Below are 19,923 nucleotides of genomic sequence, written 5' to 3' on the forward strand. Positions count from 1 at the left end.
TTGGCCCCTTCATAAACATTACTCAGCATCCTCACAAAAGTCTGTGATTTTGACACCAAAAATGTTCAAGCAATGCACACTTGATGAGAAGGAGAGACAAGGATGACAAATATGTTGAAGGAAAGCTGTCAGGTACCTCATGATTTACTTTTCAGTAAGAGTATTATTTTATGTATTTGAATTAACTTTTTTTTACCATCTTAATTGTGGATCAGATAGTCAGATATATATCTCAGTGACTCTCCTTGAGTCATCTAAGTGCTATGTCAAATTCACTTCAATGATTTTTGAGCCTGAATTTCTCGGCTGACCACTGTTGAATTCCTTTTTTCAATCACAGCATCTTGCAATCCACCAGAGACTTGAACGTCCTGGTGTGTATGGCCAGAATTCCAAGATCCTAGACCAGCAGGAGTCGAGACAGCAAGCTCTGCTGGCTCAAACAGAGACCGTCTATGCGTCAGAAAAAACACGCAAGGCGGCTATTCTGAGGAGGCTGAACCTCCAGGGTTCCCCACCTTCGACCCCACCTCCAGATGCTTCTGAAGGAACGTCTGGATGGTGTAATGGTCCAAACATGGCTGAACACGGTCGCCAGAGGAGCCCTGATCCTAAGTATGATGATGAAGTGGGTGTCAGCAGAGACTGGTCCTACAGCCCATCTGGTAATCATACTTCAGATGAGCTTAGGGCCCTCCCATTCATTAGGTACTCTGAGATGTCAGGTCCTTGTACCCCAACACCTGCAGCCAGAGCACCACCAATGCATCTTCCTGTGATGACAGTGAAGCCCAACAGAGCAGGTATGGTCTTCTTGACAAAATAATGAGTAATTTGCAATACATCTTAAGTCTCAGAGCACAGATTGATGATGGCAGAAAAATCACATGAATATTTGGATTTTTATCTGACAGACAATGATGTCCCTGGAGGATACCGCCTCGAGAAGAAGGCATCACGTCTTCCTGTCTTGAGGGCAAAGGCTGAAAGTGGAGGTAAGCTCTTTTTGAAAATATAATAACTAATTTGCAACAGATCCTGAATCTAAGAGCACAGACTGGTAAAGGTAGAAATATCATGGATAGTAGGTAGAGTCGGTCGTACCGCAATCGGAAGATCGTAGGTTCGATCCCCACCTCCTGCAGTCTCATGTAGATGTTCAGGTTTGGATGAATATAAATGGGATTAGCTGATACTGATGGATGATTCTCCATAGTAAACCTCAGCCATCAGTGTATGAATGTGGAGTAAATGGAGTGAAAGGGTCTGAATGGGTAGATGTGATCAGTAGTATGTATGTGCCTTGAGTAGTCAGACAACTAGAAAAGTGCTATAAAAGCTCAAGTCCATTTACCATTTGGATTTTTATCTGACAGGCAAAGATGTCACTTGTGACCACCTGGAGAGGGTCCAAAAAGGATTTGAGCGTCTCTTGGCGAATGCTCAACCTTCAGTGGCTCAAAGAAACACTGTCCCAGTAAAAGCATTCACTGCAGCTCCTGCTCCAAAGCCACAACCGCCGCAGAGGACAGGGACATCAAGGGCAACTCTCCAGCCGACTCCTCCACCGAGGAACATTGTTGCTGAAGAGGCAACCCTAGCCCCGACTGCCCCTTCAAAACCTGCCCCTCCGAAGATGGCAGGAAACCGTCGGCGGCAGTCTTTTCGCCCTGCCCAAACCGTTGTCGGGGCAAAGAAGCCAGAGGCAGCTCATGACATCAAGCTGAAGGAGCTGACGCCTCTTTTCAACCCTGAAGAGAGTTTGCCTCTTTCACTCTCACTCCTCAGCTCAACTGACTGGTAAGACACCGGCACAGCACAATTGTTTTAGATTGGAGCTCTGCAAAATGGATCTGTCTGATGACACGTGAACTCTGGCCAATCCATCAGCTTTGCAAAGTTAAAAATATATTTGGGTTTAAATAATATATATCTGGTCAAGCTTTATGCTATGAAGGAGGAGGCTGGGGTGGGGGAGGTTTAGCATTTCTAGTAGCAGCAGTATGGTGCATCAGCATTAATGCAGACAGGGATTAGTGAGAAGTATGTCATATTGATATGGACCACTGTGTTGAGAAAAAAGCTGTGATTGGCTGTGGGAGCTGGGAGGCAAAAACACTGTGTCCTGCATAAACTACACTAGGCTTCATTTTTTAAAAAGTAGCAATTTCTGTTGAACCAAAACAAGGTCCAAAGGGGGTAACTGGACTTGATTAAGATTCTTACAGATGTTTCTTCAGTTCATGAGTGAAAAAGCCTTTAGGAAACATTTTCAAGATCCTTGGTCCATTTTAAGTCCAGTTCCCTCCTTTGCAGAATAATTTTCTAAACTTTGCCTTGCACATGTTATCACTAGGCAAGACAGATATCTGTGCAAACAAAAAAACAGTCTTTCAGTCCTTGTTGCTCCAGAAGTGCCAAACTGGCAGATGCTCCCATACCTGACATGACCATGACCTGGATGAATGAAAACCTACACAAACACTTTGTTTAGGTTACATTTTCATATGTTACATTATTCTGATGCTATTGTGCAACAATCTAACATTACAGCTCAATAATTCTATGATCTTAATGCAGGGAGAAAAAGACCAAAGGACTCCAGCATATTCAGGCTCTGGCTCAGCATGACCCAGACGTCCTAAAGGAGAGACTCCCAGAAGTCTGTGATGCTGTGATAGCAGAAGTAAGGAAATCATTTACATCATTGTCACCATGTCTGCATAAGGGTGAAAATTAAAGGTTTGTAGTGGAATTATGACCACTGACTGCTGATATTTTTTCTGATCTTAAGGTTAAAAACCTGCGTTCCTGTGTGGCGTCTGTGGCCATAGATACCATAGAGTATCTACATGTCTACCTGGGGCGAGGCATGGACAATTTTGCAGAGCACACAGGCGGTGCTCTGCTTCAGAAGATCGCCCAGTCATCTGTGAGCGTATTTCTTCAAAAGCAGACAACCAGGGCCATGAACGCTCTGGTTCAGTACTGCAGCCCAGGCCCAGTCCTGAATGTAATGCTCACTCCAGGGTTAAGGTAAGTCAACGGTGGAGGATCATTTTTTTGTTGCGGCTTGGACACTACAATGTTTAATGCATGAATGCAATGTTAAAATCCCTCTCTCATTCTGTGGCTGGATGCGAAAACTCTTCATCCAACATCCCTTTAATTCAATGTTTTAATGTGTTGTCTTCAGCCACCTGAGCGCAGCGGTGAGAGCCTGTGCAGCAGAAAAGCTCCACATGCTTGCAGATTCTTTGGGAGCTTCTGCAATTATGTCAGCAAAGACGAGCTTCACAAGGAACTTTGTGATTGCTGTCAATAAGATGAGTGTTGATGCTGCTGCAGACGTCAGGTAAGTAATGACTCCAAGCTCATCTCAACTTTGTCTTTTTATGAAATTCTCCTCGTTAAATCGTGTGCTGACACTAAAGTACTAAACTAGACATGTATCTCTCTTCAGGCCCCATGGACTCGCCATCCTGAGCGAAATTGCTCTTGAGCCAGCCTTTAAGAAGGTTTGGACGAGCGTTGTCCACCAAAAAGACAGGACGCATATGGAGAAGATCCTGCAGAAGATGGGGGCGTGGTAGAGCAGTGCCCCCCCCCCCCCCCCACTTCACCATGCCATTTCACAGAAGTGTGTGACCAGGCTGGTGATCAGCATGAGCAATAAAAGATTTATTATTCATATGGGTGCCACTAAATTAAAGGCAGATTTTGAATACTTAATATTCTTTGATTATTCAGATACTAAAATGTTAGAAAAAAAACATCCACTGTTTATAAAGGTCTTCATTTACTTTGGCAGGAGGCCACACATTCTGAAACAGAAGGTTCAGCCATCAGTATCAGTATATATTGCACATCACCACTACTAATGAGTCTTTAAAAGGGATAACAGAAAGCCTGAGATATCCTGAAGGGCATGTAATGAATGCAGTGATGCAATGTCTGCAGTATTTCTCATATGTACAGCCCTCTTGCCAAACAGAAGAATTTAACTCTTAAATTGGACACACAGTCCAGGCTCATCCAGCAAAATTGGTTGGAGTAAAACACCTACAGTAACTTCCTTAAGCCCAAAATTAACATCACTACTGTCCATTTTAGTTTTTATGTCTACACTTTAGTATTACTGTACAGTCTAGCACACTGTTGATGTTTAAAACCAGTCATGCCTTTAGATGGCTGAGTTAATTTGTTTCTAGGGCTGTCAGAGTTAATGCATTAATTGCAATTAATTTAGGTCCATTATTAGAAAATTATAGTTTTTAGTCAAGATTAATTGTTTGCTTTTGTTTTAAGTCCACCTCTGCTGCTTAGTGTTTAGTTTTAAAACCTCACAGACAGCTCAGTGGACAACTCAAAGTTATCTTCACCTTGTATTATCAGTCATTTAACTTTTTCACCTTCCTTTCTTCCCTTTCTAATCCATAACAAGTTCCTTTTACAGTTAGGTTAATGTCATAATCTTTGATCTACCCAGTTCCCCTTATTTTCTTTAAAAATCAAAGCAGGTCTGTATCTAAACAAGAAAGTCCCTTAGCGTAAGACGGCACCAAAATCCAGAATGAAACAAAAAATGGTTTTAAATGCTAAATAGTGGACTTTCAAATCAGGATTGACTAAAAAAAAATCTGCGATTCATAGCAATAAAAAATTGTAATTGTTTTAATGCCTATTTAGAACCATAGACTGTAGAAAGAACTGGACAAAGCCTGAGTGACGTCAGCCGTTAGCTCACAATAGGCGGACTCAAATAGCTTTTGAAGCCAATCCGCGGCTGCTGCCATATTGAAGTCACAGTCTCAACCGAACTTTGGATCAACCTAATGACCTGCCCACTAAGCTCAACTTCCTGTAAGCTAGCTAACCAGCATCCTGGTTGACAGAAACGTAGATTCTGCCTGTTGCGCTATCTGTCAATCAAATTTGCACCAATCAGTCTGCAGTGAGGTTTTTCCTCAATACATTCGTAACGATTGTGGTACAAAAACATTCACCCCCATACAGTGAGAGCACATGAAGACATTAGCTAATGAGCCACTTTTGTTTTTTGAACCAGGCTGTAAACCAGTTTATTTCTTGTGTAAAAACTGGCTGTTTAACAGGTGTCCAGACAGGACTTACAGTGTTCCTGCAGCCAGCCTCAAGTGGACACTCGCTGTATTGCAATTTTTTGCACTTACCAAATGGTTTGTAAGGGAGGTTTCCCACATAAATGTGAAATATATCCATGCAACAGTCTATCTGGCGTGTCAGGTTAAAACATGGATTTGCACACTGATGGCAAATCAGTGCACACAAATGTTCAGGCATGGAATAAAACCAGTTATGAGAGATAGCAGCGCAACAATGTCTCCACTAAAACAGAGAAACTTCAGAGCTAATATTACACAACAATTATCTTGATTTCTATCTTCGTTAATGCATATTTTCCTCATATCATGCAAAACTTTGATACACCATAAAATATATGAAACAAAATGATACATATCATACCAAAAAACATAAGCCATAGTTCACATCATAGCTATTCTGCCCAAACTAACCTGATGATTGCAACACAATCATATGAAGAAAGAAAATAAAATTTGAAGAATTTTAGAATTTTTTTGCATCTTCTTGAGCCAAACCAAACCTTGAACAACCATAACATGAGACTGAATGCTTTGCTTTTAGATACATTGAAATTGCTCATAGAGTGTTTGTGGGAACAGAAAGTATGAAGAAAAAGTATTTTCTTTTCTTAACTTTATCTCTCTAAATGTACTTTGTGGCCCAGCAAATTCTTCCCTCTAGCATTAATGACTCCAAAGATAAAATGTGAAGTGAGCTCAATGAAAGTTTAAGTAGGAAAACTGTTTCTGCTCATTCTTTAGTAACCACTTGTTCATATTAGGGCTGGGAAAGTAATCGTAAATTAGATTAAATCGCTATATGGCCTTCTGCAATTTTCATATCCCAGAAGGTGGAATATTTCTTCAACTTGAAATGTGTGTCAAAACACCAGTGAATAACTTTTTTTGCAGCAAAGAATTTATGTATTACATATCATGCAATCATTCCAGTGCCATATTTTAAGAATATTGCACAAAGAAATCCAATTTTCTTCATTTTTGTATGTTTTTCTTACTAAATATGAGAATTATACAAAAAAATATGATTCCTTTTAATATAACAGTTCATATCCAATTTGCAAAATGGGTCAAAATGGTCACAATAAGATATTTTTTCAAAATTGTTCAGCCCTAGTTCAATGTAATATTCCATGGTCCTAGTATAGAATGAATTATTGATTGTTCTTGTTGGAAAATGTATGAGATGAGGAACTAAAGAAATAATAGCTTATTTAATCGCAACTGCATTATTTTCCTAAATCGTTCAGCCCTAGTTCATACCTCCCTTTTCCACTCATACCTCCCTTTTCTACTCTTTCTCTCTTCCCGCTCTCATGATCAGCTGATTATGGGCGTTCATTCTGTTAAGTACTCTGCTAATCAGATTCTGCTACAATGAACAATCATCATGGACCTGTCAGATTCTAAATCGGTCTTTCTCTCTTTCTCAGTCAGCCTGTCATTCTGTGCAGATGCTGCAACCCTCCTCCACCCCAGCCACCTCCATTCAGTTCAGCAGCATTTATTTCAGATCCTCACGGGTCTCCTGTTCATCTCATTCTGCTTACCTCAGTCTCCTCCTCCACACCACCTCATTGAGTCCTTGGCAGCTTCTCAGAAGTCTACTCCTCATCTGATCCTTCATCTCTCATCAACACCGCCACTAGAGGGGTATTCTATTCCTGTCGTTTGCCTCACTACCCCTTCAGGGTACTAACCTGATACGCCAGATGGATTTGTTTCGCACATCCATCATATAGAACTGCATAGCGCGAACCATGGTGACTACAGACATGTCAGTACATGACTTTTGTCGTTTTTGAAAAGAAAACAACTTGATGCTGTTCTTTGTTCTTTTTTTTAACAAAAAAATGTCATCGTGTTCTGATAAAACTGACGTTTTAGCAGCATCCACACTAAGCTATACCGCCATAACGGCACCAGCCTCTTGTTACTGCTTGCTTATGTCACGACTCCGCCGTGCCTGAAAGTACTGCCCCTCTTTGCTAATTGGTCCTGTCACTTTCTAACCGGGCCCAAACGGTTCAGATGGAAGCTTTGCAAGATGGATTCGCCAGTGAGAAACAAGGAAACGTGAGTATCCATCTGCTTTGCAAGGTCATTCGAATACATGAAGCCATCACAACAGAGTCTAATTGCCAAGGACTTTGCACATTTCTCTTTCATTAACTTTGTAAAGCAAATTATTAAACTCGTTTTGAGTCTCTCCTGATTCAAATGTGGTGTCACCAGTTATTCCAACACCAGTTTAATTGTGCGCTAAAGTTTTCTTTTTCTGCATGTACCTTTGAGACCTCTCGTTAAGTCAAAAATAACTTTCATGGGCTTTAACAGAACATTGGAGCATAAGAAAAGACATGATAGAAATTCTCAGCTGTTGTTTTGGAGTCAGCCAGCTGGTTTACTCTGCAACAACTTACACTGTAAAAGGCTTCTTCAAAAACCAGGAGTGGTCCAGAGAAGCCCACAATAAGTAGTGGCTGCGCTCCAAGCAAGCAGAAGATCACGCCCTGTACTGCTGTGGACACAATCAGCTCAGAAACTCCAATTAGACCGTCCGTCTTTTCACCTAGCAACAGAAGGACAACAGATTAGCACCATGATGAACAACAGTTAGGTATCTTCATAGATACTTGCCTGAATCATCAATACAACTACAGCAAAGACATCTCACATATGAGACAATCCTCCAGTGTAGCTTTACTCTTATATTTTACTCACCCAGTAGGCCTCCAAATGTGATGGCAGGTGAAAGAGCAGCAAAGTAGATGAAGATGACAGCAGCCATGCACTGACTGTTCAGGGCATCCTTAAAGTCACTGAGGTACTTTGGGTAACGGCGCTGCACATCTCGTATCAGCCCACCGAAGGGACGTCCACTGCGCTCTAAAGGGTCGTCTGATTTTTTTAGAGGTGTGAGCAGGGCTTCTGTGAGTAGAACAGAGCAGGTCATTGGTTATCTTAATAGGAAGAAAGAAAACAACTAAAACTTCCTTTAATTTGAAGGGACACACTCACCTTTCTCCTCAAGGCTTTTAGGCTCCTTGGCCAACAGTTTGATTCCCTGCTCCTCTCTCTTTCGCAGCATTTCCCTCTGAAAGCGAGCCACAGAGCGCAGCAGCTCGTCACCTCCCATCTCTGAAGGCGGCAGCACGATGCTGCAGTCTAGGAAGCTGTTGATGGCATTCAGCAAGTCCTGCCTGTCATCTGCAAGGTAGGCTGCCTCATGGAATTGCTGGAGGAAGATTCAAATATTTAAAAAAATGAACATACAACTAAGATATTTTTCACCTCATGCTTGCAGGTGTGCTTGCAGAGTTTTGTGGCAAACTTCTTTTAATACAGTGATACATATTGTATTCTGCAGTCAGAGGAGATGGCTGTTCAACAAAAAGTAGTAAAGTAGTAGTAGTAGAATGCATAAACGCTTGCAGTTTTCTACAAGAAATGTTGTTACTTTGACCCCCTGACAAACGTGTTAGGCAGAAAGACATTCTTTTTATGCTTGATAAGGGATGGAAATTGCAGGTTAACTAACAATACTAGACAATGACAAAACCATACTGTAAGATATGATATGATAGAATATGTCAATAAAAACAATATCATTATACTGTGACACTGCATAAATGGTACGTTGTGCAGAAACCATACACTAATATATCACAATATTCAATTTTCTGAGGAATATATTAACACCCCTAAATGATACACTGTAGGATTAATAATTGAAGCCTGGCTCATGATAACTCTTGGCTATCAAGTGAATTTAAGGTTTCTCTGTTAACCTCAGATTGGATCTCCATAGCTCAACATTGCTTATTGCTGCCTTTGGGCCAAAACCTCATATCTCCAAAATCCCCACTTCTCAGAAAATTAAAAAAAAAGAAAAAGAAAAAGAAAAAACAAAACAAAACAAAAAAAGCTGTGTCTTTTACAGTTAATTCACTACTGAATGGTCCAAGTCTGAATCTTTTCAACAATTTTTTTTGCTTTAAAATTTATTAAAACCTACTGACAGATGTAAGCACTGATTTATGAAAAGTTTTAAGTCATGATAAACTGAGATACAATGTTTCGCACAATGCAAGAGTTATGCTTTATGTAGGTAATACTGCCTTTACTAAGAACAAATACTAAGCATATAAAGTTTTTTTTAACCAATTTAGACCCAAGGCCACCTAAAAAAGCCCCGCTAAAACCTGAGTATTGTTTGACAACAACCCCCTGAATCCTGAGGGTTTTCTGAAAAACTGCACAGTTGCACAAGTGTGTTTCAGTGAATCATGTTGCAGGGCATCAGTCAAGTGTCCTAAAACCAGTGACTCATGCATTCCTTTAGGTAAATACACACAAACTTTGCATCAAGTCTAAATAAGTTAAAACAAATCTAAAGGTCACTACAGACCAAAGTGGAAGTTAACCATCATAACCTTGCAACTATAGGCATCGATCAAGAGTTCTATGAGAACAAGGTTATGAGAGCTGCCAGCTCATAAAATGGCTTTAATGGACACAAGCCCTTCACTTCCTGTCACCACAGTTCAACATTATCCTGTTGCTCTCTTACTCTTCTCTTATCCTGTCAACTTCCTCTTTGGCCAATAAACTTACTGAGTTAACCTCATTTACATCATCAGTGCCACTGTCAGGAGTCATGAGGGAGTGATGTAATGAGCTACAATTTGAGCTTTGGGATTTGAGCTTGACAATTATCATCAACAATGAACAACTATATAACATGAGTAAAGAGAATGAAATACCCCTGAGCTCTACTGGCTGTACAATTGTTTTTCCTTTTACACTGTTCTTATGTTGAGTGAATTCGTATAAGAGTGGTAGTTGATTGGGTTTTGTGGTTATATACTGATGTTCCCACCCCTTTATCACCTTGTCAGACATGAGAGTGGAGATTGAGCGTCCTATCTGGTGGTAGTCCATGCTCGTAGTGGGGGGTCCCAGCAGCACAAAGAGAAACCTGACTGGCACAGGGACCTCCAGAACAGACTCCAGCTCTACCGCCTCCTGCAGCCGTACAAACGCCATGGTGGGCTGCTCCAGGAAGTCCACACTGCCTGTAGGATGACAGGATGTAAATGTTAACATCCAGAGAGCCCCACATAATATTTAGAAATGCTTTTTTAGGACAATGTGTGGATTTAAAAAAAATATTTAGTGGGAGATAACTCACCCACAAGGACAACAGTGGCCTCAGCATTTTCAGGGATCTTCTCCAGGAGCTTCAGCTCGTGCTTAGATTTGGATCGATGCATACCATACACCACTGGTTGCTCCTTCTGCTGCAAATGGAGAATAATGAGCCAAAAATAAATAAAACTGAGGATATTAGTGTCTGGGATATTTAAATGCACTTTGCTCCTCTGTACCTCGTTCTTTTCCATGTCAATGCGGGTGTCTGTTTCCCCCACGGTGTGGATGGTCCCCATGAGCGGGTCAGTCACAGATGGTTCAGGCTGATGGGTGTGATTGGCACTGTGGTTGTGCGTTATCAGACTGCCCAGGCTGGCTGCAGAGATATTCCTGGGGAAAGGGCTACTGTGCTCCTTCTCATCACTCGGGTGACTATGGGTGGTAGGGAGAGGAAGAGAGCGGGTAAGGTGAGGGAAGACAGGCTGAGAACGGGGGAAGCATCTAGTAGCAGGAAGCGTGCAGCAGTGCCATAAAGTCAGTTCAATCATCGCTAATCCTCACATGGACATAACCTGCCACTAATTAACAGTATGTATTGAAGGCTAGAATCCTACAATCCTTCAAAAATGGGTTTTAACTATCATTTTAAGCAACTTTTTTCCCAGAAAATAATAAATGGCCATTATATATACAGCCCTAGTTTGTTTCTTGACCTCTAAAATAAGGAACACCAAATGAAGTAAATAATGTGGTGCAAAAGAAAAAAAAATGTTGTCATTATATCTATTATGATTGTCCTTAACCTTTTATAAGGCCAAAAGTTTGTACTATCAAAGCAAATAAACTGTCGTACTGCAGTTAAATACATGGCAAGTCAGTTAAAAATTGACAAAAATGGAGATGGTTTCTTATATCAGTAAAGCTGTTTTGTCAAATGAGATATCTAAATCACATCTATTATTACATGTTTCCCTCTTTTTGGTCTGAGCTACAGTATCACCATAAATTAAAACTATACTGTTAGTTCAGACAGGCCACACAGTCAAGCACTGCCATATAATTGAGATCAGCTGATCTCACACAAGCACTCATCAGATGACGGCCAGCTGGTTTGCTTCTAGGCACGCTATTGGCTAACTGCACTCATGCTGCTATATTTAAGCTGCTTTAGCCTGGCTGCGCTTTGCTGCTCCCTCTGCAAGCTGCTCTTTGCAACCCTCCTCCACCCCAGCTCCTCCTTTACTCTGCTTCGGACTTAATCAGTGTCATTTTGTTGTCATTGATGCCTGCTCTGCTCTGCTCTGCTCTGGGTTTTTGCTGCTTTAGGCTTTCCTTGTAGAAACAGAAAAGGCATGAACATGTGCTGTTCCTGCTTGATGCTTTCCACGTTGGCTTGTGGAAGAGCAGGGGGATCCCAGAACAGCCACACCGTCAAATATAAATAACACAAATAAGTGCAATCAATAACTGCATAGTTGTAATATATCTATAACTACTGAGACGATCAGTTTGTTTCAAAAGCATGATGAAGGACATGTCTTACAGCTAAACACTGCTTGTTTATAGACTGATGAAACTTCCAACTGTTATAGTCTTTTTTATCTTTTTTGTGAGACTTTGTGCAGCTTTGGCTCACTTGTAAGAGGTATCTCAATGGTAGTGTCACCTGTCATGAAGGTTACAGAAACAAACAGATATGAGCTTGTAAAGACAATAACCAAAAATGAGCTGCCTCAAACACTGTTTAAAAACATAAGAGAGAAATCAGAGATAATAGTCATATTTTAGTAAAACTTCACTTCACCAGGCTCTTGGGTTAAACAACAATGGAGCAGAAACTACCTCTACAGGTGATTTAATAACATCTTAAAAAGAAAGTCAGTGCTCATTTGTTGTTGACTGGTGTTGAGAGGAATGACCATCTTCATAAAACACGAGCGTAGTTTCAGAGGTATAACCCACTGGCTTCTAAATGAGGAGTTTTTAAGCCTAATGATGTAATGTCTCAAGATATGATTGTTTTGATTTTCAATACAATAATTGTAAAAATCAAACAATATTGAGACCTGCTTCTGTAGCTTGGCAACTTAAAATGACTTCTTGTACACCCCTCCTGGTTGATTTCCAACCAGCACATTAGAAAGCATCAGTGAACACACAGGGGCAGGATGTGACACTATTTACAGTAATCAAAGGCATATTAAATAAGACTTTTATAAAATAATGAATACTGAAAATGAGTTATTTCCTCTGATTTGTCATTATCAATCTTGCAGAAGTTTACACAGTGATTCTGTTCACTGTTATTTCTTATTTTTCTCATTCAGGGAATTGTATGTGAGTCAGTGTTTTAGTAGTGATGTGAAGTTTCCAGGTAAAACACCACCACACGGTTGGGACTTAGAAAAAACTCCTGCTCTCCATCTGTCTGAAATAGACATTAATGTTATAGAGTGCATCTTTATTAGATGCTGAAGAGTCTTACTAAAACAGATCTGTAGACCGGTGAGTAAAAGTACAGTAACTGAGAGCAGAGGATGTGATAGAGTGGACCGACAGGGACACGTTTTCAGCAATAACCACACAAAATCTTGAGCCGTCTCTCATGTCTGCAGCAGTGTTAATTTCGTCGCCACATCCATTTCCTGAGAGGGCTGGATTCAGGGGCGGAGTCAGACAGCTCATTAACATTTAAAGCCACAGACATAGAAACAGCTTGTTCTGAGAAGAGCTGGAACAGAGGGTTTTTAGACGTACAAAAATCCATGACAAAAACTAGACTAAGACTAACAAAAATAGATCTGTGATGACTAAAACCAACAAAAACTAAGTTTACTTTTTGTCAAGATGACTAAAACTAGACTAAAACGTAATGTAGTTTTTGTCGGACATGCAAAATCTGTGATATTTCTTTTTCTCTGTGGGTAAATCTGTCAAAATACAATGCACCTGTATCTCTTCTGCCTCTCAGATGTATAATGCAGGGACCCCAGGTCTGGTAGAGTGCATAGAAAACACTACGATGACTTGGTACTAGATTTAGGTAAGAAAATAAATGCCTAGACTAAAAGTAAGGACTAAAATGTGAGGACTTTTTAGAGCTTAATTGCTGTCATTAGAAAGTAACACCTTATTTTCTACCACTGCTGCTATGAAAGTTATAATGATATTCTTGAGGCCTTGGATCAGAAACAATGTTGTGTGTCTCTTTTTACAGATTTTTCTAAGGCTTTTGGCACTATGGATCACAGGATATAATTGGCTAATTGTCTAAAAGCTACTGGGTTCTCGGAGCATGCTGTTGGGTGGTTTACAAACTATCTAAGTGGCAGAACCCATGCTGTTCAATCAGAGGGTGTCACATCTGAGGTTTTACCAACCGTTCTCAGGTTTTCCCCTCATGATATCATGTGGGGGAGTTAGCACCACCCAAGGGGCTGGGTTGGCCCTCCCTGCTTGGAAGAAAGTATAGCCACATCCATTTCCTGAAAGGGGCGGAGTCAGGAAGCTCCGTAACATTTAAAGCCACAGACACAGAAACAGCTCGTTCTGAGCAGGGCTGAAACAGAAGGGTTTTTAGACATACAAAAATCCCATACTGGAGTGTTTTTCAGCAACAAACTTCACAGGCATGTTTTTGGGACCTCTGACACTAATATAAACTTGTCTTAAAAGGGTTAAATATGTCCCCTTTAATCATATATTGGTGCAACACTCTCTTCCTCTGTCTCTGCTTACAGCAGCTTTGGATTGACAACACAACTGTGAATCTGGAATAAGAAAAAGAGATGAGTCTAATTTGGGCCTTAAGCCGCCTGGGTTAACAGCAACAAGTGTTACACTGTCAGTCACCCAATCTTTTTGATAAAATATTACATGATATCAACAAAATGTATGCATCGTGCAGTAAACCAAAAGAGACATGAGCTTTTTGTACCAAATTCACTTTTGGAGACTGTAAACATTTTTATTTCATCTGTTAAGATGGGCACTTTAATATAGGACCTAAAAGGAATTCCTTGGCTTTAGTATAAAGCCTTAAGTGGACAGTCCAGGAACTGCAGTTTTTTGCACTCCTGCAAAGCCTTAATTTTTTTAGCGTTAGATGCTGTTGCTTTAAAGTCACCTGTGTTTCAGCAGCAGGGCCCTCAGGACATTGGCGCGGTCTTCAGCTTTAATCTGGTCAGAAATTATCATCTGCTCCACCACCTGGTGGGCGATGCCAGGCAGGGTCTTCTGGTCCAGGTCCAACAGCACAGCACCTATGGACACAAAACAAAATAACTCGGCACTCTACGAGCATCATCACTAACTCTCAGGCTTACAAGTGACAGCTATTAAGTCTAATTTACCATGAGAGATGGTTTTTCGGAGCTCCAGCAAACTGCGGAAAGACAGGGAGGCCACGTGAGGTTTCCCCCAGCGGTCGGTCTCCTCTTCCACATCTTCCTCAAACTTGATCCATCGAGCCGTCTCCTTCCATTGCATCTCCTGGTTCTTATCCATAGTCAGCTCATTCAGCTCCACAAAAACCTGGAGACAAAACAGAGTATTAAATTAAGATACAGAAAAACACTTCCACATTATCCACACAACATGCACATTCAGCATGTGCAAAATACTAATGTCACAGGCAATGCAATCACTTTAAAAATACTTTGAGGTTTTTTAGCGCTGAACACTGTAGAAGGGCATTTTGGATGACACCATAAGAAAACCATGCTAACATTAAAATCAAATCATTTATTAAATACAGTCCACACATCAGGTTAATATATACGTTTAAATAGCCAAAGAATCTTAAATTTCCTTCTGGATCAAGTATCAAACTATCTTTCTCTCCATGCATCCATCCAGCCAGTCAACTATTTAGTCATTCATCAATCCTCCATCCATCCAGTGATCAATTTAGCTACCCATCCATGCATTCATCTATCCATATATAAAACTGACCACTTATTAGTACAACATAGATATCCATCTGTCTATTTAGCCCTTCATCCATCCGTCCACCCGTCTATCCATCCATCAACCATCCATGTAATTGACCAATCAGCCATATAATAAGCCATCCATCCATTCATTCATCCATCCATCCATCCATCCATCCATCCATCCAATTAGCCATCCTTCTGGCTATTTAGTCATTCAGCCAGTCATTACATTAAAGTTTGCAGAAAAAGATCAGAGTAAGTTCTTGGTCAGTACATTCATAAATCCCTTATCATCATCTATCTTTTATGATGAGTTAATTAACTGAACACCATGCTGGTGAATCAGATCCAATTGTGAAATAAAAAACCACAAACAAGCTGGAAAACATGTTTTAATCCTCCTGTGCCAAACTACACCTGCTGCATGCCTGTGAAGTCACGCTCACACCGGTCAAACCTGACGCTGGCTGGTCACCCAGCCTCACCTTCTGATACCGAGCCATCTGACCCGGGTCCATATCCAGCAGGACGCCTTCGAGCCGCGAGGCTGAGCGGTACACAACCACCGGTAACGACTGGAGGAGCGAGATGTTGCAGGAGAGGACTCAAATACAAGGCAGTAAAGAGGAGCGGACCCTCATTCTAACACACATACCCACAGGTAACTGCTCTTCATCAAGCACACCTGACAGGGACCTGTTGTTTACCGGGGCAGCTGGGTCGAAGGGTAGGTGGAGGCTGAGAGCTCTCTATGAGAATGTGTGCCTGTGTGTATTTGTTAATAAAACATAGCTCTCCCTCTCTCTGGAGCTCCCAGTATCTGGTTACCTGTGCTCCTCTCCCCCCTCTTTTTTCCTCTCCATGTGAAAGGAAAGAACTCATTCATTCATTTTTAATTGTCTCCTTCCCTCCTGCTCCCATCCACAAAAGAGACAAGGCGGTGCTACGTCTGAGAGATTGAAAAACATTTCCAAAGACTATGAAGGAACTTATTGTCAATTATGGGGGGAAATAGGTAGTTCCTGAAGTTAACAGTATTTTAAAAAGTGAAAATTGAATGTCACAGGGAAAAAGTGCAAATCTTAAGATGCGTTTCATCAAATTCTGGGTTGAATACATACCATTACATTTCAGATTCTCTTTCTGAGTCTAGATCAGCATCTTATTTCAAGATATAAAAAGCAAAATTTAAGGCTTGAATTGCTTGTAATCTGAAAAAAAAAAAACATGACTGTTAAGTATCTAGAATTAGATGCACTTATTTAAATGCAGATATCTCATTACAAGATACTCAACAGATAAAAATGTGCAGAATTGGGGGCTGGTTTTATTTAAAGTGGGGATATTATCCTTTTTTCAAGGCTTTACACCATCTCTCTGTTACCCACGTAGTAGCATTACATGGTTTACAGCTCAAAAAACTCCTCATGTTTCTCACACTGGCGTCCTGAAAAACCCTTATTTTGACCTCCGTCTAAAATGCTTCGTTTTCGCTGCTGTCTCTTTAACACCTCCTGTACCACGGACCTGCTTTCCTCCAATTGGCCGATTTTCCGGTGGCTGGCCAGCAGCAGGTCTCAATGTTTTGAGCCCGCCCCCTCCAATGTGGCTAATGTTGTTATGCTAGTAGTTGTAAACTTTGAATGAAACCGTCCGACTGAGTAAAATATGGCGAATTCTGATATATGTCTATGTGTTAGACCCGGAGTCTGACGCTGATAGTTTGGAGAGAGAGGGGGAAGAAAACCAGCAGTAGCGAAGGATAGAGCAGGACGTATCTGTTTGGTAAGCGTTTAATTACTGTGTTGCTATATGGCTAAATGGCTAAAAGCTTGTGGGGGCAGTCTGTTCCGCTTTGCTGGCAGCACGGACGAACCACAAACCAGTCAGGAGATAATATTGCGATGACCTCATCAGTTTGCTCCATCGAAATCTCGTCTCAGGAGAATCTCAGAGAGATTTTCAACAAACCATTTTCATCAGTTTACATGCTTATTCCAAGATTACTGCCACATACGTTCATCTTGCGGTTTGAAAATTTGCATACGTGGAGTATGGACACCCAACATTGTGACTTTATATTTATGTTTTAAAAACCGAAAAAGTATAATACCCCCTCTTTAATAGAGGGCTTTAATATTCTGTTTTGAAATAAGATGTTTATAGCAACTTTTCAGATGAAGGTGGCTGATACTAATAAAAAGATATTTCTCACAAGTAATCAGACAAATACAATTGCTAAGATCAGATTTTTTTTCAAAGCACTGAGGGACAATACTGAAAATGTTTCAGACAGTGACAGTAAATCTAAAATGCCCTTTTTGACCATTTACAGGCATGATGTCAATGTAGCATTTAGCATAAATTACTGCAGCAGTGGGTGCCTGTTGGGTGCAGCAAGCACCCACATACAGAGGCTCCAGTCCTCATTGCACTGGTTGTGCACCCCACTCTCTCACCCCCCTTATTTCCTGTCCCTCTTTGGCCCTCCTATCTAAATTAAGGTAAAAAAACTCAGAAAAATAATCTTTAAAAAATAACAATAATAACAGCAAAAGTAGACAGAATTTCTCCCTTCTTTTCACCAAACAAGAAATCATTAATGATGAATGTAGAGACATCCACAGCTGTGACAAGTGGTCTCACATTTTCTTGAACATTTAAAACTCCAAGCAATGTATAATTACACTCTTTTATACTTACAGATCCAGTGTTTATAGATTTTTAACTGTTATTTTTATGCTACTTTCTATACACTTGTTTGATAGTTTATATGTAATGTTGGATAACTTACTGCTTGTAAATATATTCATACTTTTTACTTACAACACAATTTTAGTGCTTATTTACGGTGTATTTGTTTGTGCTGCTTTACTTGTTAAATAACTAGCTGCTGTACATCTGCAATTTCCCAGTTTGGGATCAATAAAGAATCCATCTATCCATCTATAGGCAGCCTTTATTCTTTTACTCTGGGTTGAACAATGCCGGTATGATAAGCTGGTTAGAACAGAATTAGAACAACAAAATAATATAGGCTACATATAAACGTAACATTTGACGGTTTATGGAATGGATAACAGCAACATATCTCTGGATTTCAATGAGAAAATTTGACAATTTTGATAAATTGTAATGATTTTCAAGATTACTTTTGAGGCTTTTGCTGTTATTATGATAGGATGGCCAAAGAGAGAAATACAGGGAGAGAGAGTGGGGAAGAGGTACCAACCAGCACCAGGACCGGGATTCAAATCTGCAACCCATGCACTGAGGGCTTGAGCCTTTTTATATAAGCACCTGCTCTGTAAACTGGCACCTAAATCAGAATAATTTATCGATAACTTAAAAGTTGAAGCAGAAATGTTTATACTATTTAAAGCTCACTAACAGATGTATAAAAATCCTGCCAGTGTTTTGTTTTGTTTTTTTTTTTGTCATTGCTGCAATAAAGCATCACCAACCCTTTGATTTCATAGATCTTAAAGAGGACTGATAAACATTATCTTAAGCAGTGGTTCTCAGCTTGGGGGTTGAGGCCCCCTTGGGGGTCACAAGACACTGTGAAGGGGTTCAGATACCTTAAAAAAAACTAGGAATATTTTTATTCTATATTTAACCATTTTATGAAAATACATACATAAAATCTGTTAAATGTAAAATAAAAACATCATTGAAATCAAAGTAATGTTTAAAAAATCCATAAAATGCAAGTCTGCACGACTATTCTTGAATGTGTATGGCCATGTTCAACTATGCTTCAACCATCTTCAGGTAGAGGGGGGGTCCCCGGTCTCTGGCACCTTTATTTTGGGGGTTACGGGCAGAAAAGTATGAGAAGTCCTGATCTAAAGAACAAGGATTTTATAAACTTCATTATCTAATTTCATTCTTATAATTCCAACACCTGCAACAAACATTTATCCGATGACTTTAGATACAATATTTTTTTAATCACTTTGTTTCCCCAAAAAGCTTAAATATGGTTTTAAATTCCAAATAATTTCAAATAGTGTCCCAGTTCAACATTTTAAAGGTGCACTGACTCATTTATATTTGGATCACTGATTCTGTCTATAATGTTAACATAAGTAAAAGCCTTTAAACTATTCCTTTTCTGTTGTGAATCAACAAAACATAGTAAGCATAACTTTATATAAATGAGTAAAAGGCACTGGAAAACATAATCAAAGTACATGGTGACATTTGTTGACACATGTCCTGGTGAGTCCTGTAACGTCTCACCTCATGTGGGGTTCGGTCCTGTTTACGGCTGCGGGTGGTCGGCTCTTTGTGGTCCTTGCCGATGTGCACCACTTGTCCTTTAGTGCTCTTTCTGACCAGGTGTCTGCGTACACCGGGAACATCTTCGAAACGATGACCTGGTGAAGAAATACAGATCATTGAATAGAGGAGATATCAAAGCACTACAACTGGAAAATAAACTCTTGGATCAGACACAGGCTGAAGGACTTTACACTCTGCAGCCATCAGCGACACTAGACATGCTGACCTTGCACCACAAGTTCAACTGTCAAACAACTAAGTCACAGAGAGCCAAACCAGTGTGCTTTTGTTACTTTAGTCCCTCATTAGGGAGTACAGTTACTCAGGCTGACAGCAGAACAGTTATTGAAAGGAATGTGAAGAGAGATGTAGGATGAAATGGACATAACACCAGGAGGAATTGAGGT

General features: G+C 40.3%; 1 protein-coding gene across 2 annotated transcripts in view; it reads right to left on the reverse strand.

The window, feature by feature from the left end:
- Positions 1-19,923, reverse strand: part of slc4a2b (solute carrier family 4 member 2b) — a 75,052-nt gene that overhangs the window by 15,562 nt on the left and 39,567 nt on the right. The window contains exons 7-15 of one of the 2 annotated variants that reach the window (XM_041813835.1): positions 19,475-19,611; positions 14,648-14,828; positions 14,422-14,557; positions 10,532-10,727; positions 10,336-10,441; positions 10,035-10,219; positions 8,163-8,379; positions 7,866-8,072; positions 7,565-7,713 (exon numbers count right to left, since the gene is read on the reverse strand). In XM_041813835.1, the coding sequence (XP_041669769.1) occupies positions 7,565-7,713; positions 7,866-8,072; positions 8,163-8,379; positions 10,035-10,219; positions 10,336-10,441; positions 10,532-10,727; positions 14,422-14,557; positions 14,648-14,828; positions 19,475-19,611 (1,514 nt within the window). Of the gene's footprint in view, positions 1-7,564; positions 7,714-7,865; positions 8,073-8,162; positions 8,380-10,034; positions 10,220-10,335; positions 10,445-10,531; positions 10,728-14,421; positions 14,558-14,647; positions 14,829-19,474; positions 19,612-19,923 lie in introns of both variants that reach the window. The other variant, XM_041813834.1, reaches the window with a different exon arrangement.

This window comes from Cheilinus undulatus, linkage group 19 (genome assembly GCF_018320785.1).
Source record: "Cheilinus undulatus linkage group 19, ASM1832078v1, whole genome shotgun sequence".
Taxonomy (NCBI): domain Eukaryota; kingdom Metazoa; phylum Chordata; class Actinopteri; order Labriformes; family Labridae; genus Cheilinus; species Cheilinus undulatus.